Raw genomic sequence first — 24,604 nt, 5'->3', positions numbered from 1 at the left:
TTACAGGTGTTTTACCTGTATTTTGAATTACACATTGCATTTTTGTGCTTTAATGGTTAACGGAAATCTCCATAAAATTACTGGATAATGTGCTGGCAGAAAATTACCAGTTACATTTTCCGTTTTAATTTTTTACAGTGTAGGCCAGACCCTCAGTCACCACTCAGAGACCAAATACACACTTTAGATCAATGGTTCTCTTAAGCAAAATCATAACTGGAAAGAATAATTAAATCATCATAATAATAAAGCAGGATAAATATTGATTAAGGCTTTGATTATTAGTTTAATTAGGATATATATATATACAGGTATATTGAAGAAGGCAGTGGATTTCAGAATCCCCTTTCAATATGACGGCCACTTTACTATCCCATGAGGCAACAGGAGAGGATTTGTGAATGGCAGTGAAGCGGCGTGTGGCGAATGCAGTCAACCAGATGTCCTTCATACTCTATAGAACATACTTTGTAGCTGTCGTGAAGTAATTACTTATGCTAAATAAGTATCTACTTAGAGTGTGTGATTTTGGACGCTGCCATGCTGTCCGTTGCATTGTTCCACAGCTATTCACAAATACTCTACTGTGGCCATGGGATAGTAAAGGGTCCATCATATGTGCACTTATTGGGGTACTTTTTACAGTATTTTTTGCTTACTATATAGTAGAGAAGTATGCCATTTCAGATGGCACATGCTCCATTTGCTGTCAGGTTTGAACCAGAAGCAATATCAGCCACAATTTTAACTCCAGCTGCATCCAAAATCTTCCCTAGTAGGCAAAACACAGTAAGTCACAAAATTGAATTCACAGCACTCATAAAAGAGTTGGCACAAAGTACCCGGATGACCTACCACTTCTGGCGATATTCTGAAGTGTGCATATAATGGACACTTTAATATCCCAGGAGGCAAAGGGAGAGGATTTATGGATGGCGGTGGAGCAACGCAACTGCAGGTCACATGATAATGACAAGCTGGATTTCATTCTTACTTCCCACATTCATACTATATAGAACATATTTTTGTTTTACGTTCACAAAGTTTCAAACCAAATGCCAAATGCCATATACACAATATGCGATTTCGGATGCAGTGCTAGTTTCATCTTACGAACTCTTTTGCTCCAGAATGAAATTAAGTTTTACACATACATTGTCATTTTACAAAGAAAAGGTCAGATGAGTCGACAGTTTATTTAAAACTATTAGATTTTTTGTTGTTACTGTCATTAATTTCTAATAAAATGCATAGGCTACTCAAACAAACCAAATTTCGGGCAATTATGGTATAGGCGTATATTTCTATACACTGTTTTTCCATTTTATTTAAACTAATATAAGACTAGAGATACTGTTAAATGCAACCCTGCTCTAAGTGAAGGTAAAGGGCGCATGAATGAAACCGCACACACACCGAACCTGATGGAAACACGCCTCCTGTGTGTCACGTCACGTGATGTAACCTGAGCAGCGACTGCAGGTTATCAATCAGATCAATACTGATGCTGGAGTTAACGCTTCACTCAAGCTCAATTACTTTAATATCTAGTTTACAGATAGAGGCCTGTGCGCGTGGGCTACACGATGGCCGAAGATGCCTTGTTTGCCAGTGATTACGGTGGGTGATTTGATGTAAATGAGCTGATTGACTCATTATTTTTGACACCGATAATTGTCTAATTGGTCTCGTTTCTAAACGGATAAAAGGTCTAATGGTTTGATACTCAGGGCGGAGGTTCAATTTATTCTCTAATTAGTGAGAAACAAGCACGTGGATAAAGAGTCACTTTTAATATTGTAGGCTAACTTAAAGTAATGTTTGTAACTAACTGGATGATAAACCTTCGGCAATAACATTTTTTATAGTTTCCACCATAGGGTTTCCACACACAGACCCGCGCGTGCGAGCCTTTGCAAAAAAATTCACGTGTTTTGAACAACTGTAACATTCAACACATAAATTACTTTAAACTTGTTTCTTTTTTTGAAACAAGGAGAGCCATGTCTCGAAGTTAAAGGGGTATTCCACCCAGAAATAAAAATCCTGTCATTTACTCACTTCAAGTTCTTTTACACCTGTATCATTTTCCTCTGTGGAACTTAAAGGAAGATTTTTTTTGGAAATTACTCTTTATTTAATTTTATTTAAATGTTTTGCATTCAATGAAAGTCGAAACGGTTTGTTTGACAATTATTTAAAATACGTTTTGTGTTCCACAGAAGAAAAAAGGTTAAGATTTGGAACAACAGGAAGGGGAGTAGCCTACATGATGACAGAATTATCCTTTTTTTGGTGAACTTTCCCTTTTGAAAACAAAGTTTGAAAGTTTTTTAGGTTGGAGAGATAATAAAGCACATTTCTTTTAGGGATGTATTATATATGTTCATTTTTAATTTGGCCAATATATTAAAGCCGATAAATAATGTACAGTGGTTTTGAATTGCTTGAAATATGATTGAAATCACTTAAAAAAGGGAAAATATTTAATTGCAACATGTGGAGCACAAGTCTGTCATATAGACTACATTTAATTATAATGTCAACATAATTGTGTGCTTGCAACATCACTTTTAAAGGTGAGACTTTTGTTTTTGTAATCAGGCTCTCAAAAAAAATGAATTTAGATTAATTGATAGATTTCAAGTTTGCTTATTAGTTTTGGTTTGTCTTATAATTGTCTTTTTCTTGCCATGTCATGTTTCCAGAGGGTCCATGTCCTCTGTGTGAAGAAGACGAGCAGATAGGGTATTGTAAATACAGAAATGCTGAGCAAGAGAATGAAAGAGAAATAAAAAATAATTCAGAAGAGGTGGAAGACAAGGAGTCAGGGGAGCTCAAGAAGGACTCTGAGGTGAATCTAGAGGAAATAACTGAGGATAGCTGGGCAGTAGTTCAAGAACCTGAAGAAAAGAAAATAGAGACGGAAGAGGAAGAAAACAAAACTGAGGACACCAAGCAGAAAAGCACAGAAGAAAAAGAAGAAGAGCAAAACGAAAAAGCAGATAACGTTGAATCAGATGAACAGTATAAAGAAGATGAGCATGAAAGTATGTTAGGTTTAAAAGATGATGAAACAAAGACAGATGAGGAGGAGAAGGAGGATGATGCAGAAGAGGCGAGAGACTTGCTGGTGCCGCCTCTAGAGGACGACTGTATTTTGCAGATGGGCCCAGATTGCACCATAGACCTGGTGATGGTGTGTGATCAGCCGGTAGAGAGATGTACGAATGAAGACCTTTCATTATGCCCACCCAAGTCTTTAGATTTCTCCCAGCAACCCCCTATAAAATCCCCACCGAGACCATTATCTATCACGTTACCGCCTCAAAATCCCACACTCCTTCCCTTTCAGCCCCAGCCTCTACTTCCACCTCAGGTCCCGCCACAGGCCCAGTTGGAGGCCCCGTGTTTGGGCAAACGGCCCTATGGAAGCAGCCCTGCGGTTGATCCTCAAGCCATGGTGTCCACGAGACCACTGGAGGTGACGCTACGGCAGGTTTACACCACTCGCCGATACACCCGTTTCGCCAGCAGAGCGGCCCTTATGCCTCTGACCTCCATCAGAGGAGAAACCAGCACTCAGGCTTTACCCTTCATCAGCGCTGATGTCCCTCTAATGCCTCCAAAGAAGAAAACGCGCACCTTCTACAGCTCAGGTGAGAGAATGTACATATTAAAGGATTAGTTCACCTTAAATAAATAAATTTATGTCATAATGTACTATCCTTAATGTCATTTCCAAAACCTGTATGTTTCACAAAAGATATTTTGAAAAATGTCTCAGTGTTTTGCTGTCCATACAATCCTGTCCTGTGTTTTCGACCTCATAGACTTTCACTGTATGGACAAAACATTCTTCAAAACATCTTTTCTGTTTCACAGAAGAACTCTTGGACTTTTAAGATATATATCTTTACAACTATTTTAATTGTCCCTGTTTTTATTTTAATTCTTACACGTGGAATTTTTATTAATTATGCATATGTTATCACTATTCTAATTAAATTCTATGTAAAGCACTTTGAATTTAGCCTAGAAATCTAGATGCACCCAAGCGACAGCAAATCTAATCTGCCACAAGTGTCATCTAGCAACTCTCAATACCTACTGAGCTGTAAAAACCAAACTCTGGTATATATATATATATATATATACATATACACACACACACTATATATAAATATATACTGTGTGTGTGTGTGTGTGTGTGTGTGTGTGTGTGTGTGTGTGTGTGTGTGTGTGTGTGTGTGTGTGTGTGTGTGTGTGTGTGTGTGTGTGTGTGTGTGTGTGTGTGTGCGCGTGCGTGTGCGCTTTCTTAAATTGTAGTGTGTTCAGATTTCATGCCACACCCTCTACTTTATAAATACATGACGATGTCCTTATAATTAAAAACTTAAAATAAAAATACTGAAAAAAATGTAGGTTTTCTGTGATGGGTATAGGTTAAGGGGTGGGGGCTAGAAAATATAATTAGCTCTGTATAAAAAAACATTACTGCCTATGGATTTTCCTCATGATAATAGGTGTACCAACATCTTTGTGTGTGTGTGTGTGTGTGTGTGTGTGTGTGTGTGTGTGTGTGTGTGTGTGTGTGTGTGTGTGTGTGTGTGTGTGTGTGTAGATCAGTTGGAGGAGCTGGAGCGTGTATTTCAGGATGATCACTACCCTGATGGAGACAAGAGAAAGGAGATCGCAGCTGCTGTTGGAGTTACGCCCCAGAGAATCATGGTCTCTGCCCACAGGCATCCATTCCTTATGATCTCAAGCCCCTTCTTACATTAATCTGTCATTATATTAATAAAACTACATGCCAGTGTCAATAATTGCACTCTGATCCTACCATCAGGTATGGTTTCAGAACCGTCGAGCCAAATGGAGAAAAACTGCAAAAGTTACAACCAAAAAGCCTCCTGCTAGTCGGGCTCCACCGTGTGCCCAGGTCAACAGGTTAGTGTTTACACAATGCAGCTAACATATTGTCTGATGTAATGCATATAATCAATTGTATAATTCCTTTGTGTCTGTACAGGCCACCAATTTTTACAGCTCCTGCTATGGCATCTCAACATCCCAAGCCTGGGAACACACTTCCCCCCTACAGTACCATCCGGACCAGCCGCACCAGTCCACAAGGTCACACACTCAAACATACACCTAAACCCTTTAATTAAGCTGTATATTAGGATCTGAGCTATGTAATTCAATTATGCATTAGGGATTAAACGGTTTAGTTAAACTACACAATAGGGTTACGCTATTTAATTAGAGCCGACTGAAAATGGCTGCACATTCAAAACATGGGCATCTGTTTTGTTAACACAAATTTGAGTTCACTTTGGACATTTTACTAGCTATAAAAAACTTTGCTACTACGTCAACTTGCAGTCATTACAATATTATTAGACTGTCTGCTTAATATCGGCTAACACTTTATTCTGATGCTCTCCAGTGCGTCAAATTATTCTGCTAACCCTAACAGGCTGACAATACTCTAATGAGAGTTAGTTTACATATAAGTGCAAAGTTACTTATATTTATTAGAATGCTTAAAGTGGACTATCGAGAAGGGGAAAAAACTTATATCCCTGTTTTTTTGTTTGTGCAAATGCAATTTTTTGTGTGCATCAGGTTCAGCTTGTGTTGATGTGGCACCGTGTGTATCTCAAGGAGGTTTTTTGGAGTACATGCCCCCTCCCATGCACAGTCCTCCTCCGATTCGAAGAGCCTCCTTGCCTCTCATCACGGCATACAACCCATCCACACACACCGTATCCCTGCTGCTGGATACACCTGAACACAGCGAGCCCAGCTCCACAGACACAACACCGCTGAGCTTACAGACTGACACAGGGTTAGTATGAAACTAGGTTACTCATCCCACGTAGTTCCCTTGTCAACCACTAAGCGTCACTAGATGGCATTTTATGTAGTGATTTTTCAGAAGTGGAGGTCTGTACTAGAGTGATCCTGCTACTTAAAGGGTTAGTTCACCCAAAAATTAAAATTCTGTCATTAATTACTCTGCATTAATTACGGTTTTGACACCCGTAAGACCTCATAAAACTAGAAAAAGACATAAAAAAGCTAATAAAAACATTATCAAAGTAGTCCATATGTGACATCAGTGGGTTAATAAGAATCTCTTGAAGCATCGAAAATACATTTTTTGCCAAAAATAACAAAAACTACGATTTTATTCAGCATTGTCTTCTCTTCCGCGTTTGTCTTCAAACCTCAAATAAAGATTCAAACGGTCATGAATCAGTGAATCGATCAATGTCACGTGATTTCAGCAGCTTGGCAGTTTGACACGTGATCCAAACTGCTGAAATCACGTGACATTGGCGATCCGAATCATTGATCGATTCATTGATTCATGGCGTAGTTTTTGTTATTTTTGGACCAAAATGTATTTTCGATGCTTCAAGAGACTCTAATTAACCCACTGATGTCACATATGGACTACTTTGATGATGTTTTTATTCCCTTTCTGGACATGGACAGTAAAGTGTGCATAGACTGCATATGCTCTGGGACTAAAATATAAAATATCTTAAACTGTGTTGTGAAGATGAACGGAGGTCTTACGGATGTGGAACGACATTAGGGGGAGTCATAAATGACATCAATTTTTGGATAAACTAAATGAATGCCTTCTGATTGCCTTGTCTCTGGCCCAATACTAAAAATGTTTGGAAACTCCCGCTTTATGTTCAAAACGATCAGATCTTTTAATGTCACATTTTGATCCTCAAATGTGTTTCTGTTGTTCACAGGTTTGACTATGATGCCATGGGCACGTCTGTGAAGCTGGACTTCATGACTTCTGCTTCACAGAACAGCACTTTAAACTACCATCTCAACACATTTCCTCAACAGTCTAACGCCTTATTAACTCAGCAGACTAATAGTCTCCTGCATCAGCAACCAAACACTCTGTTACCCCAACAAACTAGTTGTCTTATGCAGCAGTCCAGCACACTATTGCCCCAATACTCCCACATGTCGTACCTCACACCCTCTCCTTACCTCACGCCCAACCCTACAGAGAGCAGCGGGGCTCCATATCTGCCCCTCACCACGGGTACCAACAACACTCTGCCCGCATACACCAGCAGCGGACATGCGTATCTCCAGTCTCAAACCGGCAACCAGATGCTGCTCCAGTCTGGAGTTCATGGTAAGTCCATCACATTACCTGTCTGGCTATCACCAGGCCAAGCTCAGATTAAAGGGTTAGTTCACCCAAAAATGAAAATGCTCTCTTTAATTACTTACCCTCATGTCGTTCGACACCCGTAAGACCTCCGTTCATCTTCAGACACAGATGAAGATATTAGTGTTGAAATCCGATGGCTCAGAAAGGCCTTCATTGACACCAATGTCATTTCCTCTCTCAAGACCCATAAAGGCACTAAAGACGTCGTTACAAAGCCCATCTCACTACAGTGGCTCTATAATCATTTTATGAAGCCACGAGAATAGTTTTTGTGTGGATGGGCCCGTCTGTGATTGGTTCCCGCAAAAGTGTAACCAAAGTAGGGGAAATGAATGTATGGGTTTCCAGACTGAGTTGCCGGGCGAAATCAAATTGCCGGCAGGTCAGGCTGGGTTTACCCTGTCTACCGCATTACACCACTGGAGAACCACACATCTTTCTTTAACCACTTCAGCTCTGCACCCCCCATATTGCATCCTCATAATCTTTAAAAAAAAATCTATAACTCGAGCACCACAAAACTAGACATGGTATAATTTGAAAGATTAGAAACTCAGCTTTCTTAATAACCCAATAACTTCTGTATTTATATTACATAGAGAAAAAAAATATGTTCTGAATTCGACCTCTCCGCAATGACCTTGAAAATTATACAAATAATATAAATTTTCATATTTGTATCACACAGACTAACCTAAAATAGACAAGTCATATATCAAATTAAAGCTCTCACCCTCAAGAATATTTCACCAATCTAATAATTTACAGTAACTTTATTATCAAAAGAATCACAAAGATTGAAATGACTCCTTTGAACAAGCAAACAAATGAGTCATATTCCTGTTCGGATCACAAACTTGTTGTAAAGCTACTAGCCTCAAACGCTATATCAGCTTGTTCTGTAGGTTGTTTGCCTCAAAATGAGACTATTTTCAAATGTCTGTGAGCAAGCATGGCCAAACCACACTGTAATATATCACCGATGTCCAGATCAAAACATGTGATACAGACAAATACTCTTATTATCCTTAGTTTTGATTGTCAATGTTAGCCGCGATTTTTGATGATGTCATCCCATACTGTATCATATGACAAAAAAAGCGGAGAATCTCAGCTCTTTATAGACATGTCGATCATGCTTCTAGACCAATCAGAGCCCTGAGATCTGCCTTTACAAAGTTAAAGAGGCGGAGCCTTTTTTTCGATTTCCTAGTGGCAGGCTTATGTCAATGCAGATGAGTTGGAGATACTTTGGACAGATACATCTCAAGAACTTTTTTTTGGATTATTTTTATAGGGAAAAATTATTTTCTCCCCTGTTTAGTGCCAATTAGTAGAATCAATAGACACTTTCAGAAAGGCTGTAGACCAAATAGATACAAAAATGTAGATTTTTAAATAATAAATTAATTTAAAATAACTAAAAACATTATTTCTTTATATGTAAAATTGTGAATAGATGCAATAGAATATATGCAATATTCCACCGCTGTGTTAAAATGTCGTGTTTTCTGTAAAATGAGACCATTTTGATCAATTTACACCAATGTATGTTGGTAGTGTGCTCTTTTAAAATCAGATATGCCTAATTCTCCAAAAAATCCAAAATGTGCCGCAGAGCTGAAGTGGTGGTAATCCACATGTTTCTATTAAGCATTTCAGGCCTACCCTTGGACTACTGACATGTATAGTCAGCCGGCTCAGTACACACAGGCGGTGTTTCGGCCACAGTTATCATCACAGGGTCATCATGAGAGCCAGTACACTCAGCTCCTGCCCCAACAACATTACGTTCAGCTCCAAGGAGCGCAGCCTCAGCCTCAGCCTCAGCCTCAGCCCAGCCTTCCCAAACCCACACCTGACCCCCTGCTGCCCAATGTCAAGGTGGAGCCCGAGGACAGTCAGCCAATCAGAGTCAGCGAGGCGGAGCCTACCTTTCATTGTGATTTTTCACCGATCAACTTTTAACAACAGCAGGTGATGTGTAGTGCCATGTGAATGCAGAGTCTATATAAACATATGTTGCATTTTATAAATGATAATAGAACAGTATGTGTCATTATAATTAGGGATGTCCCGATCCGATCACGTGATTTCAGTCTCGATCAGGACTTGGATATATATGTATATTCTCATAATTTTTTTGAACACATCAATAATTATGTGGTGGCACGGAGTTAGACCCTTTTAACTCCACACAGAAACAGCAACGGATGCGGCATGACGTCACTTGTTTTATGTTGTACGGTTGGTTGGTTTCAAGGGGGTAATCTAGCTCTCGGAAAGCGTACCACCCATAGGGGCGGCCATTGCTAACCAAGCCATCACCTGCTGTTAGCATCCCATTGACTCCCATTCATTTTTGAGTCACTTTGATAGTGAATAACTTTACATCTGAGGCGTTTAAAGACTCCATTTGTCCATTGTTTATTTCTAAAGAAACACGACAATGTATGAAAGGCTCCATTACTTTGTATCTTACACTATCGCCCCGTAGAAGCCGTTTTTGTAAAAATAGGCTAACGATTGCCTCATAACCAACGCGACTCTGTCCCACAGTGGAGAAATTACCATATAGACAGGAGGAGACGCTCGCAGGCAATCTTTGACTGTCTATGAGGCAATCAGGGGGACATGGAGGCATAAAGTCTGATAAAGTCAAGGGAGAAGAATGGGGAGAAGCCCATAGTGAGCCAAAAGCCACGGGACAAAACATTTAAACAACGTGATTCAGATTTCACTTTCCACAACTACTTGAAGACCTACAACTGTCAGACAGGAGGCTCCCGTCACATCTACGTCATCAAGCTCAGTCTGAGCCTGCGCAGTTCGCTCAGCCAAACTGAGTGCTTCTAATTGACTTCATTTTTCGCCATTGAAGTCTATGGGAACGCTGTGTCCATTTATTTTACTGTCTATGGTTGGTTTAAATCAAGCCTGCAGTATCCCTCTCAGAAATTGAAGCCTCCGCGGCTCGATCGCCCCCCAGTGACCGCTCCCAGTATAGCCGCACCTGTGGACACCAATCAAATTACACTTCAAATATTTTCCCCCAAAGTTAATGTCATTGAAGGCAGTTATCATCCCGATGATTTCATTTCAAGTGTTCGTTTTTTTAAATAAGTTTAGTTTTATTTAGTTATCTGATGCTATAAAAACGGGGTGTGTGACGTCATGATTGACAGCTGAGATCAACGTCTTCTCTGAGTAAAGTTGTCACTGAGGCACTAACGGACTTTTTTGGGGATTTTTGGGAGCAGATTGGAGCTTTAGCTTTAATTTCTACATTTCCATAACTGTTAATTTCACACCAACATAATTAATTGTTCTGCATCTGTGAGAGTGTGGGCGGGCTTTTGATATCGCCGTTGTACTTCCTGCTCTCTACTGCACAACTCCGGTCCCGGACTTTTTTTATATTTACTGTTGCATTAAAATCCAAAAGTGAAGAATTTATGTTATTTATTACTTAATTGTTCAAGCTACCTCACAGAAGTGCTCTGTTTGTTAATACAGTTGTTGAATGTTAAAATAAGGTGAATTAAATAAAAAATAAGGGACATCGTTTTTTTTTGCTCTTCTTTATTTATTTATTTTATGTAGGCTATTATAGAAGTTTTGGATCGGGACTCGGTATCGCCAGATACTCAAAATCAAATGACTCGGACTCGGGGGCAAAAATAAACCTGATCGGGACATCCCTAATTATAATTTTTGAAAACTGGGGTCCGGGCCAAAGGAATGCTGGAGGGTCTGTGGAGAAATTTTACTGCAAAAAAGTGCAAAACAATCTAAAGACTGGAAAACATTACAAACATCTTACAATAGTTCATATCATTAAGTTACAAAAAAAGAGATTGTGTTTCATCTGTTTTTGCAAAGTGTTTGTGCTGAATCAGGATTAATATAATTAACTTGAATTAAACATTAAAAGTAAGTGGATTTTTTTAAACAGAGGAAAAAATTCAGATAGTTGTCAAGGCAACATTTCTCATTTATATTTTGTGTAACTTGTACTAAAATAACTAAAAACCCTTGTACACATTCCCAGTGTATTGTAGCCTATAATATAACATAAATATATATAAAGATTTACAGTGGCAGCTCAGAGATGTACAGCAGCAGTTAAGTATGAAATTGAATTAATAAATGTAGGCTAAAAATAAAACTACATAGTCTGCTACTACATAGCAGATTTTACTTTCACTTTAGACATAACCGACTGTGTTTATATGTTAACCTTGTGTGTATTTGACAGGTAAGATTACTTAGTCCAGTAATCGCGTGTGCTTAACAGGCTTTTAGTGTGCGCACTGAACACAAAACTGTGCATAAGCACGCAAATGATATGTTTAACCGGCAAGGCTTTAAAATGCAGCTAAACATAAAATTTAGTGCATATGATTGGATATTTTGCTCATATCAGCGTGTAGACTTACAGGCAACCTCAAACCGAGACTAAATAAACTGAGAAAAATATAAAAAAATATTTCAAATGAAGAGAAAAAAAAAAAAAAAATGCAATTCATAAGCGCTTATTAATCTGTGAATGCCATACCGAATGGTTCAATATTATATTGGGTATTGTGGTATCCCTAATATATATATATAAAATATATATATATATATATATATATATATATATATATATATATATATATATATATATATATATATATATATATATATATATATATATATATATATAACCCCAAATCAGAACAAGTTGGGACAGTATGGAATGTGCAAATAAAATAAAAAAGTAGTGATTTCTAAAATTACTTTGACTTGTATTTCATTGCAGACAATATGAAAACAAAATATTTCATGTTTTGTCCGGTTAACTTCATATCATTTGTAAATATGCATCCTTTCCTGTCATTCAGACCTGCAACACATTTCAAAAAAAGTTGGGACAGTAAAGCATTTACCACTTTGTAATGTTGCCATTCCTTTTCACAACACTTAAAAGACGTTAAGGGACTGAAGACACCAAGTGATGAAGTGTTTCAGGTGTAATTTTGTCCCATTCTTCCTGCAAACAAGTCTTAAGGTGGGCAACAGTACGGGGTCTTCGTTGTCGCATTTTGCGCTTCAAAATGCGCCACACATTCTCTATTGGAGACAGGTCGGGACTGCAGGCAGGCCAGTCAAGTACCCGTACCCTCTTCCTCCGCAGCCAGGACTTTGTAATGTGTGCAGAATGTGGTTTTGCATTGTCTTGTTGAAATATGCATGGACGTCCCTGGAAAAGATATCTTCTTGAAGGCAGCATATTATGCTCCAAAATCTCTATGTACTTTTCAGCATTAATGGTGCCTTCACAGAAGTGGAAGTTACCTTTGCCAAGGGCACTGACACAACCCCATACCATGACAGACCCTGGCTTTCGGACTTGTTGCTGGTAACAGTCTGGATGATCCTTTTCTTCTTTGGTCCGGAGCACACGGCGTCCATTCCTCCCAAAAAATACCTGAAATACTGATTCATCTGACCACAGTACACATTTCCACTGTGTGATGCTCCATCCCAGATGCCTCCGAGCCCAGAGAAGTCGACGGCGCTTCTGGACACTGTTAACATAAGGCTTCCTTTTGGCACAGTACAGTTTTAACTGGCATTTGTGGATGTAACTACGTATTGTGGTACTTAACAAAGGTTTGCCAAAGTAGTCCTGAGCCCATGTGGTGATATCGCGTATAGATGAATGACGATTCTTGATGCAGTGCCGCCTGAGGGATCGGAGATCACGGTTGTTCAGCTTAGGCTTGCGGCCTTGGCCTTTACGCACTGAAATTCCTCCAGATTCCTTGAATCTTGTAATTATGTTATGCACTGTTGAATGTGAAATATCCAAATCTCTTCCTATCTTTCTTTGAGGAACATTGTTTTTAAACATTTCAATAATTTTCTCACGTATTTGTTGGCAAACTGGTGATCCTCAGCCCATCTTTGCTCCTAAAGGATTAGATCTTTCTTGGATACTACTTTTGTACCAAATCATAATTTCAATCACCATGACAGGAAAGGATGCATATTTACAAATGACATGAAGTTGACCAGACAAAACATGAAATATTTTGTGTTCATATTGTCTGCAATGAAATACAAGTCAAAGTAAATTTAGAAATCACTACTTTCTTTTTTTATTTGCGTTTTCCAAACTCTCCCAACTTTTTCTGATTTGGGGTTATATATATATTATGTTTACATAATATGTGTGTGTACAGGGTTTAATTATGTGTATATATAAATACACATGCATAAATATTTAAGAGAATTTTATATAAATTCTAAAAAGTGTGTGTGTGTGTGTGTGTGTGTGTGTGTGTGTGTGTGTGTGTGTGTGTGTGTGTGTGTGTGTGTGTGAGAGATTTAGTTCATTGACAGTAAAAAAAGTCAATTTTATTTAATCTATTATAATTTAATTCCATTTGATTTACATTACATTGCTAAATGACATCACATTCTACTTTAAATGGGTCTTAATACATGAATGTATATCCTTGAACTAACTGGTGCGTGGTTGGTTTAAGACCTGCTGGTTTAAGTGATTTCTTTCAGTAAAGTTCTGTTTAGGGGCTACCTTCTGTTTCTGTGCCTGATATTACTGATAAATGTCTGTGTTGTGTTTCAGGGCGCTGACTGAGAAGATCCACAGGAAATATTTTCATTTCTTTATATGTTTGTCTTCTGTTTTTGCTGTGGTGTGCAAGCGCTATTAAAGTGCTCTTTCTCTGATGTTTTGCTGTGTTGTGTTGTTATTATGTATGTGCACGAGATTTACTGGACTAGTGAACTGGAATCAGGCATATACACAGGCAGTGGTGCATAGGACGTGTTCATCCGCCCCCCCTAGTTTGGTTAATCAAAGGCTGCGTCCAAAATCGCATTCTCTGAGTAAGTATTTCACAACCGCAAAAAATGACGTTCTATGTAGAGAACCAGGAGGCCTTTCTGTGTGGAGTTTGTATGTTCTCCCTGCTTCTGCATGTTTGTCCCACAATCCAGAAACATGCCTGGATGGCAGAATCACTGACTTATCTCTTCTGTGAGCACTTAATCGTATCTTAAGAAAAAAAAAACTATTTCTCTTTTCCCTCTGAGTAATGTCCAAAACTTAGTATTTCAGACACTTTTGGGGTTTCTTCACCTCTTCATGACTGATCGCTTCCTGTACTCCTCAGTTGTAAGTCGCTTTGGATAAAAGCAATGTAAATGAGTATGAACGTAATCAGGAGATTATAAATTCGCCATGTCGCCATGCTCATTCACAAACCCTCTGCCGTGGCCTCATGGGATAGTAAAGTGTTTTTTGTATTCATATTTAAGAATCTCACCAGAAGTAGTAGGTCATCCAGGGACTTTATGCCTAGTGTTTTATAAGTACTGTGAATTCAGACATACTACTCTAGTCTAGTCACATACTGTTTTTTAGTAGAGAAGTATGCGATTTCAGACACAGCCAAAGACTGAGGATAAAAGTACAGTATGTGAGAGCACCTATAGAAGAGACTAGCAATTGCCACAAGGGGACGCCGTTTTACAAGAGCATTGATCTCGGTTTACTTCTCCACAACACTTCTGAGGTCTTTTGGAGTTTTTTTTTTTTTTTTTTGGAGGGTTCAGTCCTTCTCACCTCTCACCACTACATGCTTGTATTCTCATTCTCCATAGATTTACTCTTTACTCAGTTTCTCTCACATGGGACTGAGTAAAGGCAGGACAATTTTTTTTTCAAAGATATTTAGAAACTCTGCATGATCATTACACCACAGCCTGCTCGCAGCGTTAATATAACCATCACACATACGCAAGTGCATGCTCTACTTCCCTTCCACTTCCTGTCTCTGGTTGCTTTCAGATATAGTGAGAAAATGTAGAGAGATACAAGTAAACGCTTGTGACATGTTTGCTTTTTAGTCTGACCACTTAAGACTTATAAGTTAAATTACTGGAAATACAAACTTCAGTCATGTTAAGTGAGGAATTCATAAAGGATGTTCAAAGGCTGCTTCATGCAAAAATACAATTAAATACCATTAACGATAAATTAAATTACAATTTACTGGAGTACCTGTTATTTATTTATTTGGGTACATTTTATTTTAATCATCCACTTCAACAACTCTACACTGTAAAAAAAAAAGTTGTTTTTTGTTGGTTTAACTTAAAAAAGTAAGTAACCTGGTTGCCTTAAAATGTTGAGTTTATTGAACTTAAAAATTTGATTTGATACAATGAAGGAAATTTGTTTAATAAATAGAAACTTAAAATATTTTATCTGAACCACATAAAAAATCTGATGAATCATGAAAATAGCACAATTTGGCATATTTCACTGCGTCATCAAAAATAAAACACACAATTACCCAAAATGCTTACAACATCTTTTAATAATATTTTAATAAAGGTTGTCGAATCCCAAAAAATGTTCATTGTATTAACTCAAAATTTTAATTTCAATGAACTCAAAATTTTAAGGCAACCAGGCAACTTTTTTTCTAAATAATTTTTTACAGTGTAAGTAACTTTGCAACATACAGTGAGGAAAATAAGTATTTGAACACCTGTCTATCAGCTAGACTTCTGACCCTCAAAGACCAGTTTTTTAATGTTCGTGTCAAAGAAATGAGCATGTTTAGAGAATCAATGTAGTTGCCTAATGTTTTGTTTGGCCGCAAATATGGTGAATGTTAGTCATTTTTCCCATTATCAGTGCTTAATTTGATCTTTATATAGGGTTGTGCATCAGAAAAGTGATGTATCCTTCTACAGAATTTAAAGTGCCAATTCTCATTGTGCAACTCATGATACAAATCACAAAAATATGCCAAAGATAACCAAAATAATTCATGATGAAGTTCTCGGAAAGTCCACAGGAAGCTCTGACAACCACACAGGAACTTGCATATGTATTCGTCAGTATCAACAGGGTGGATTTATGTGACTGTTTCTGAGTGTTTCAGTTTTGCTTGTCTAATTGAGAAAGAGCCGGAGAGAAAGATGTCGGGAACACGCACACTCTGCTGCCATGTCAACACGGCGACCCTCACGTTTGCCATCTTGTATCTGGTAAAACGGCTTCATACAAACATATACACTTACCTATAGATGCTGCATACAATATGTGCTTATATAGTTGAAATTAAAAAGTGCTTTCCTGTAACTTGGGTTAGTATAAAACATCAAGTGAATTCACTTGCAGTAATAGTTCAAGAGACTTTCAAAGTCACTAGGTTTTGTACGCCGGTACTAGCATGACCATATTGTTGCTTTTATTTGTCATTTGTTTTAATGCAAACACCTAATGGAGAAGTTTGTGCAGTTAGAGGAAGTTGGCTCCATTTTGAAGTCACTGTCAGTTACTGAGCCACAGGTTCAGACTTATTTTGGTAACTCTGTTTTATTAGTCCACTTTAGACATTCTACTTACTATAATCCACTAACTAACTACATTTATTTTGATGCTTCCCAACAGACATTTTACTGACTAGAAGTAACTACATGTCAACTTATTCTACCAACCTGAACCCTAACCAGACTACTAATACTCTGAGAGTTAGTTGACATGTTGTTGCAAATTAATGAGTCAGTTGACATGAAGTTGCAGATTAATTAGTATCAGTTGACATGTAATTGCAAAGTAATGAGTTATTTAAATAAATTGTGAGTAAGTTGACATGTAGTTGTAAATTAATGATTTAGCTGACAGAGTTGCAAATTAATAAGTTAATATACACAAAGTTCCAAATTAATGCAAGTTGGCCTGTAGTTGCAAATCAATGAGTTAGTTTACCTGTAGTTGCACATTAATGAGAATTAGTTGACCTGGTTGCAAATTTAAGTAGTTGTTTTGTAGTTGTAAATTAATTAGCTAGTTGAGTAGCTACTGTAGTTGCAGATTGAGTTAGTTGAGGTTTTATTGCAAAATAGAGTAAGTTGACTTGAAAATTAATGAAAGTTAGTTGAGCTGTAGTTGCAAGTTTAGTTAGTTGACGTGTAGTTGCAAATTAGAGTAAGTTGACCTGTAGTTGGAAATTAGTTAGTAAACCTGTAGGTGAAAATGTAGTTAGTTGATCTGTAGTTGCAAATTTAGTTAGTTGACCTGCAGTTGCAAATTTAGTTAGTTGACCTGTAGGTGAAAATTTAGTTAGTTGACCTGTAGTTGCAAATTAGAGTTAGTTGACCTGTAGTTGCAAAATAATGATTTAGTTGACCTGTAGTTGCAAATTAATGAGTTAGTTGACCTGTAGTTGCACATTTATTTAGTTGGCGTGTTGTTGCCAATTAGAGTAAGTTGACCTGTAGTTGGAAATTAGTTAGTAAACCTGTAGCTGAAAATTTAGTTAGTTGACCTGTAGGTGAAAATTTAGTTAGTTGACCTGTAGTTGCAAATTAGAGTTAGTTGACCTGTAGTTGCAAAATAATGATTTAGTTGACCTGTAGTTGCAAATTAATGAGTTAGTTGACCTGTAGTTGCACATTTATTTAGTTGGCGTGTTGTTGCCAATTAGAGTAAGTTGACCTGTAGTTGGAAATTAGTTAGTAAACCTGTAGGTGAAATTAATGAGTTAGTTGACCTGTAGTTGCACATTTATTTAGTTGACGTGTTGTTGCCAATTAGAGTAAGTTGACCTGTAGTTTGAAATTAGTTAGTAAACCTGTAGCTGAAAATTTAGTTAGTTGACCTGTAGGTGAAAATTTAGTTAGTTGACCTGTAGTTGCAAATTAGAGTTAGTTGACCTGTAGTTGCAAAATAATGATTTAGTTGACCTGTAGTTGCAAATTAATGAGTTAGTTGACCTGTAGTTGCACATTTATTTAGTTGGCATGTTGTTGCCAATTAGAGTAAGTTGACCTGTAGTTGGAAATTAGTTAGTAAACCTGTAGGTGAAATTAATGAGTTAGTTGACCTGTAGTTGCACATTTATTTAGTTGGCGTGTTGTTGCCAATTAGAGTAAGTTGACCTGTAGTTGGAAATTAGTTAGTAAACCTGTAGGTGAAATTAGAGTTAGTTGACCTGTAGTTGCAAATTAATGAGTTGGTTAACCTGTAGGTGCAAATTGAGTAAGTTGACCTGTAGTTGCAAATTTAGTTAGTAAACCTGTAGCTGAAAATTAAGTTAGTTGACGTGTTGTTGCCAATTAGAGTAAGTTGACCTGTAGTTTGAAATTAGTTAGTAAACCTGTAGCTGAAAATTGAGTTAGTTGACCTGTAGGTGAAAATTGAGTTAGTTAACCTGTAATTGCAAATTAGAGTTAGTTGACCTGTAATTGCAAATTAGAGTTAGTTGACCTGTAGTTGCAAAATAATTATTTAGTTGACCTGTAGTTGCAAATTTAGTTAGTTGACGTGTTGTTGCCAATTAGAGTAAGTTGACCTGTAGTTGGAAATTAGTTAGTAAACCTGTAGCTGAAAATTTAGTTAGTTGACCTGTAGGTGAAAATTGAGTTAGTTTACGTGTAGTTGCAATTTAATGAGCTAGTTGACCTGTAGTTGCAAATATTGTTAGTTGACCTGTAGTTGCAAATTAATGAGCTAGTTGACCTGTAGTTGCAAATTAATGAGCTAGTTGACCTGTAGTTATAAATTGAGTAAGTTGACCTGTTTTTGAAAATTAATGAGTTAATTGACCTGTAGTTGCAAATTAATGATTTAGTTGACATGTAGTTGCAAATGAATGAGAGTTAGTTGACATGTAGGTGCAAATTAACAACTTAGTTAACATGTTTCACATTTAAATAAGTTGACCTGTAGTAAATTAATGAGTTAGTTGACATGTAGTTGGACACATTTAAATAACCGTGTTACATTTGCCATTCAGCATTAGCCATCTCTTTATCTGAAGCTAGTATTTATTTAGCTACCAATAGATGAGATGCATAGACAGAGAAGCTAACTATATGCATAGACTACTGAGAAACAATTTTACGTCATGATCTGAAATAAATAAAGTGAAAAATCGATATTCCAAATTGAATTGGAGACTTGAATAAATATTTAAACAAACCACATTATATAATAATGATAATCAGTTCAGAAATAAATGCGTTTACAGGAAACCCTCTGTCCATATTTAAACCTCCATAGGATAGATGAGGGAGGAGGTTGTGTCTATGTTATGTAATTTACACTTTTATAGGTTTTTCTGAATGAACCGCTGTTCTTGTGTAACTTGTTCTGTTGGTGTTGGCTCAGAGGAGAGAGACCAAACAGACCGACTGCCAGAGTACACACAAACAGACACCAGTTTACCTTTATGAATTCATTCTGTCACATTCATCTCATCTGTACCCCCTCTGTGTGTGCGTGCGTGTGTGTGTGTGTACGTCTCTCTAGATTGTTAACATGGTGAGATTGGTGGGGACCTGTCTTACGGTTTCATGGGAGAACGTGGGATATTCTGTCTCCTATTATGAATCAAAGGCTCCCAGGGGCCAGCGTGTGTGTGAGTTCCCTTCATTCAGTTACAGTTATGTTACCTTTTTCAGTTGCACTTTATTTTAAGGTGTTCTTGTTGCAATGTAGTTATACATTTAAGTATTGAGCAATATGAATTAACTACATGTACTTACCATAGGATTTAGGGTATGTAATTATAATTTATAGTTATTATTATAGTAACTATGTGTAACAAGGACACTGTAAAATGACGTGCTATCAATTTCTTATTTGTTTTGTGCCAAGAGTTCACATGATCATCATTAGAAATGCACCGTGTTAATAATATTACCATTTAAAATAAATGTTTTCTATTGTAATATATTGTAAAATGTAATTAATTCATGTAAGCAAGGCTGAATTTTCACAAATGGTTAACAAACTACTAAATGTTTTATAACTGCCTAAATTAATTATGATTTACAGTAGGAAATGTATGTTAATAGAGCAAAAACTGAGTACCTATTACTATATGTCTAAATAATATGTATAAATGTAACTTTAAGTAGTTTATTGATAATTTACTTAAATGATCCACTGAAAACTCCTAAGTAACTGGTTTGTAAATAATGTAATTCTTAGAAATGATAAATGATACATTATAGATATGCTTATATATATATGCAAGAAAAAAGCATTTATAGCTGTATTTATAAAAAGCTGCTTATTAATGCTTTATAAATGACGATTTACTAATGCTAATGATTGATGCAGTTATTATAAAGTGTTATCAAACAATTGCAGATAATATAGAAGTAATAGAAGATATTAAAATAATCTGTTGTTGATGTTTTTCCAGTTGATATCAGCACTAACATCCTGATGCTGGTTCTGATGTCGATCTCTGCGCTGCTGGTTCTTTTCTCTCAACGCAAGGTACTGTGTGCGGGACATTTACTGCCACTCACAAACAAGTTTCCATCTGTACTCTGAACATAAATACATGGAAATGTGGTTTATGAGGGAAAAAACCACAGTGATGCATTATGAAATACATTTGAATACATTAAAACATGAATACATGCATAGAAAATGTTAATATTTATTTTTATTTATTGAAAAAAAAATCCATCAAATAATACCTAATGTGAATTTACATACAATTAAAGAAGCATGATGCACTTACCATTTTATGTCTAGATTCATAACATCTCAAATTACTACTTTCACTAATTTTAAAATAGGACAAGTGTTAAGGTGATCGTCTTATCCGTGACACTAAAGATTATTATATCACACTTAGTTTATTTTTCGCCTCATTCACAATGTTTCCTTTAACCTGGAGCAGAAATATTCATGGCATTATCATACTGGGATTACTGTGATGTTTGACTGCGCACCATATTCAATCCACAAATAACTCATTCTCATTGGGGAAACTGCTCCTGAAGCCAAATATACATGCTAAATTGGTAATGAAACGATCAGTGTGTTGATCCGCTTTGAATAAGTCTAGTCAGGTTTTGTTTTATTGGATGTGTATGCATGTGAGTTTGCTTAAGCAATGGTTCAGTGTGTGCCCCTTCGATTTGAAACTCTGACACCAATATTTACCCAGCGTCCAGAAAGAGAGCTTGTCTCAATATTTATGAAGGTGGTGAAACACGGAGTCCTAGCGCTCTCTCCAAACTACACATTTCAAATCTGATCAGATCAAAACCCATGTTTTTTCCCCCTGTTTTGTATTTGGAGTGTGAATGATTGAGTGTGTGATTGTTTCTCTCCAGCGCCCGATGTGTGTCCTTCCGTTCGCGCTGATGATGTGTGTGGAGGTGACGCTGAGTTTTCTCTCGCTGTGTTATGGAGCCTTTAGTGTGCCTGGGGTCCCCACATATAGAGACGTTATACAAGCTATGGTGAGAGTCACCCCTTCACAAAACGAAATATTGACTTGGCTGTAAAGGTGAAATCAGTATTTAGTTGAATTCTGTTAATTTCGCAATAATTGATTAATGTACTTGTGTGTATGTGCCTAACAGAAGGAGCTGAAAGGAATCAATAAGTTGAACGAGGAGGACATTGGCCAGTTCACCATGTTGTACAGTGTGACCTTTATGCTGGGCATCCTGCTGAAGGTATAAATTGTGTGTGTGTGTGTGTGTGTGTGTGTCCGTCCGTCCGTCCGTGCGTGCGTGCGTGCGTGCGTGCGTGCGTGCGTATGTGTGTTCGAGTGTTTGTGTGTGCACGCGCATGTGTTTATGCATGCATGTGTGTTTGTGTGTGCAAGTGTGTGTGTGTGTGTGTGCGTTTGCGCATGTGTTTATCTGTGCGCGTGTGTATGTGTGTGTGCCTGTGTGTGTGTGTCCAGGTAAACCCTACGTTATGTGGTCAAAATGTTCCCACAAAGATGGCAATATCTGAAACCTTTTTTCCTTGTGGGGACATTTTTGGTCCCCATGAAGAAAATGGCTTATGATTAATGATATAATATAATGCTTTTTAAAAAGTGTAAAACGCTTAACGCTTTCTGTGATGGCAGGGTTTGGGTTAAGGGATAAAATATACAGTGTGTATAGTGTTGCGGAAAGTCTCCAAAAAACCTGTGTGTGTAATGGGGTCCAAAAGTCTCTCACTGCATTGAAAAAAACTGCATTCAAAATCATATTCAAACTAGAAAATAAGTTTTAGGATTTTCAAATATATTTATTGCCGTTGTCAGACCAAGAACAACATCTAATATAAAGAGATTTATTTTATTTTTCAATTCAACTTTGAAGTTGTTTTTTGAAAGACATCTCTTCTGCTCTCCAAGCCTGCGTTTATGTGATCAAACATACAGTAAAATCAGTAATATTGTGAAATTTCAGAATTTAAAAAACTGTTTTCTATTGTAATATTTTGTGAAATGTAATGTATTCCTGTGATCAAAGCTAAATTTTCAGCATCATTACTCCAGTCTTCAGTGTCACATGATCCTTCAGAAATCGTTCTGATATGATGATTTGATGTTCAAGAACCTTTTATGATTATTATCAATACCTTAATATTTTTGTGGAAACACTAATACATTTTGAAGGATTTTTGATGAGCATTTATTTTAAGCCAATTGTTTTTGTAACATTATAAATGTCTTTACTGACATTTTTTGGTTAATGTAATACATCCTTGCTGAATAAAAGCAACTTTTCAACAACAACAAAAAAAACGTAAAAAAATAATAATAAAAAAAAAAAACGGTAGTTTTTGCTTAATTTGAATGCCACTGTCTACACATAAACACAGATATGATATGTCATCATTCTAATAAAAATGAACTTACACACACACACACAGACTCACACGTTTGTTTTTGTGACATATGGGGGACTCTCCATAGGCGTAATGTTTTTTATACTGTACAAACCGTATTTTCTATCCCCTTACACTGCCCCTACCCCTAAACCTACCCATCACAGGAAACATTCTGCATTTTTACTTTCTAAAAATAATTAATCCTGTATGATTTATAACCATTTTTATAAGCATTTTGAAAAGTGAGGACATGGGTAATGTCCTCATATTTCACCCTCTCCTTGTGTCATACCCATGTCATTATACACATTTGTGTCCTCATATGTCACAAAACATGCGCGCACACACACACACACACACACACACACACACACACACACACACACACACACACACACACACACACACACACACACACACACACACACACACAGTGTTGTTTTGTCTGCTGCTCTGAATTGTGCAGTCTAAACCGAAGCTTGTTTTGCTGTAAGGGGGGTTTGCGGTATGAAAGCGATGTATAGAGCCAGTCATAACGCATGTTCTGTCCCTCTGGCCGATTGAGATGGATTTAGGAAAAGGTAGAGGGAAATTAAACTGCCCTCTCGATGGTTTCTGCATAGCTGTGTGTTCATTTATACGTCTAGAATCATTCTGTGCTTTTGGGCTTTTATTAATACCCCTGTGTTTCTCTGTGTAGCTGTATGCCCTTCGGGTGTCAATGAAGTGTTTCTACCTCCTAAAGGAACAGAGAGCCACTGACATCCACGTTGACTCTGGAAACACAGTGACAGTAAGTGCATTTATAGAGATTGTTTTGGTGTCACAAGATACGGCCGTTGTAATGCATCATAATAAATATACAATCCCAGGCCACTGCCCAATGCACATTATCACAGATCTTTTTTTTAATGAATTATATTTTGACTATTTTGTTGTGTTTGACTAACAGGTGAAGCTACCTTCTTATGACGAAGCTCTCAAAATGAAGGCAGAAGGCAAACCCCCGACCTATCAAGAGCCCTAAAATGAAATGCAACCGTATTTCCTGCATGCCTGCCTTTATGACGCAAAACAAACACGATTAACCCTTTTGAGTTACACCACAGTAAGCACAGATATACACACACATGCTAACATGCAGAAGCGATACACAAACAGACATGCCTATGCTTACATCCTTGCTTTGACACAATAAAGGTAAATAATGAAGGATTCATGTGTTTCTCATTATTGTGTCCTTAAGCATGGTGAAGGGAGACCGTTTAAACAGCAACTATAATGTGGCATAAATACACTGCAAAGTGGAAATTTGTTGCTTAGTTTTTCCAGGAAAATACCTATATATATATGATTGAGATTGTGCTTAAAACAAGATAAAATATCTGCCAGTGGGGATTTTTTTTCTGACCTCAATGTCAGATATGTTATCTTTTATCTCATTTTATTCTGATTTTCCATAAACAAATCTTAAAGTGGGGTCTAATGCTAGTTCATACAATCTTAATTATTACACTATTATAGAGTTGATTCTCATGCTAAACATGGCCAGTTTAAAAAAAAAATGTTGGACACACACACATGAGTATTTCTGTGCCAAACACACTCTTTCCAGATTAAAACAGTTTCAGACTTTTTTTTTTAATCTCGAGTATGGCCCTGTATGAAGTCATAACGGGATGGAGGGCTTGTACAGGCACTTCTCC

At 37.2% G+C, this 24,604-nt stretch overlaps 2 protein-coding genes across 2 annotated transcripts; both read left to right on the top strand.

Annotated features, from left to right (window-relative positions):
• The first annotated feature begins 1,412 nt into the window (after nt 1–1,412).
• On the top strand, nt 1,413–13,963 carry LOC137047872 (uncharacterized). The gene is made up of 10 exons (XM_067425778.1): nt 1,413–1,482; nt 1,552–1,620; nt 2,709–3,659; nt 4,625–4,731; nt 4,850–4,950; nt 5,033–5,136; nt 5,632–5,854; nt 6,780–7,183; nt 8,877–9,199; nt 13,860–13,963. Exons 2-9 carry the CDS (start codon nt 1,587–1,589, stop codon nt 9,188–9,190), a joined length of 2,238 nt encoding a protein of 745 aa, XP_067281879.1. The 5' UTR covers nt 1,413–1,482; nt 1,552–1,586; the 3' UTR covers nt 9,191–9,199; nt 13,860–13,963.
• A 2,175-nt stretch (nt 13,964–16,138) lies between these two features.
• Nucleotides 16,139–24,113, top strand: LOC137047605 (Mtp family protein). Its single transcript, XM_067425391.1, has 7 exons — nt 16,139–16,297; nt 19,566–19,674; nt 20,467–20,543; nt 21,395–21,523; nt 21,647–21,742; nt 23,599–23,691; nt 23,851–24,113. The coding sequence occupies exons 1-7, from the start codon at nt 16,229–16,231 to the stop codon at nt 23,923–23,925; spliced, it is 648 nt and encodes a 215-aa protein (XP_067281492.1). The 5' UTR covers nt 16,139–16,228; the 3' UTR covers nt 23,926–24,113.
• The last annotated feature ends 491 nt before the right edge of the window (nt 24,114–24,604 follow it).

The sequence above is a fragment of the Pseudorasbora parva genome, chromosome 19 (assembly GCF_024679245.1).
Source record: "Pseudorasbora parva isolate DD20220531a chromosome 19, ASM2467924v1, whole genome shotgun sequence".
Classification (NCBI taxonomy): domain Eukaryota; kingdom Metazoa; phylum Chordata; class Actinopteri; order Cypriniformes; family Gobionidae; genus Pseudorasbora; species Pseudorasbora parva.
This window is presented reverse-complemented; position numbering and strand designations above follow the sequence as displayed.

Coding starts and splice junctions, on each gene's coding strand:
- LOC137047872 (XM_067425778.1), top strand. CDS start 1,587: ATGGCCGAAGATGCCTTGTTTGCCAGTGATTACG. Junction 1,621..2,708: donor CTTGTTTGCCAGTGATTACG/GTGGGTGATTTG, acceptor TCATGTTTCCAG/AGGGTCCATGTCCTCTGTGT. Junction 4,732..4,849: donor TTACGCCCCAGAGAATCATG/GTCTCTGCCCAC, acceptor TCCTACCATCAG/GTATGGTTTCAGAACCGTCG.
- LOC137047605 (XM_067425391.1), top strand. CDS start 16,229: ATGTCGGGAACACGCACACTCTGCTGCCATGTCAACACGGCGACCCTC. Junction 16,298..19,565: donor CGTTTGCCATCTTGTATCTG/GTAAAACGGCTT, acceptor ACGTCTCTCTAG/ATTGTTAACATGGTGAGATT. Junction 21,524..21,646: donor GAGACGTTATACAAGCTATG/GTGAGAGTCACC, acceptor TGTGCCTAACAG/AAGGAGCTGAAAGGAATCAA.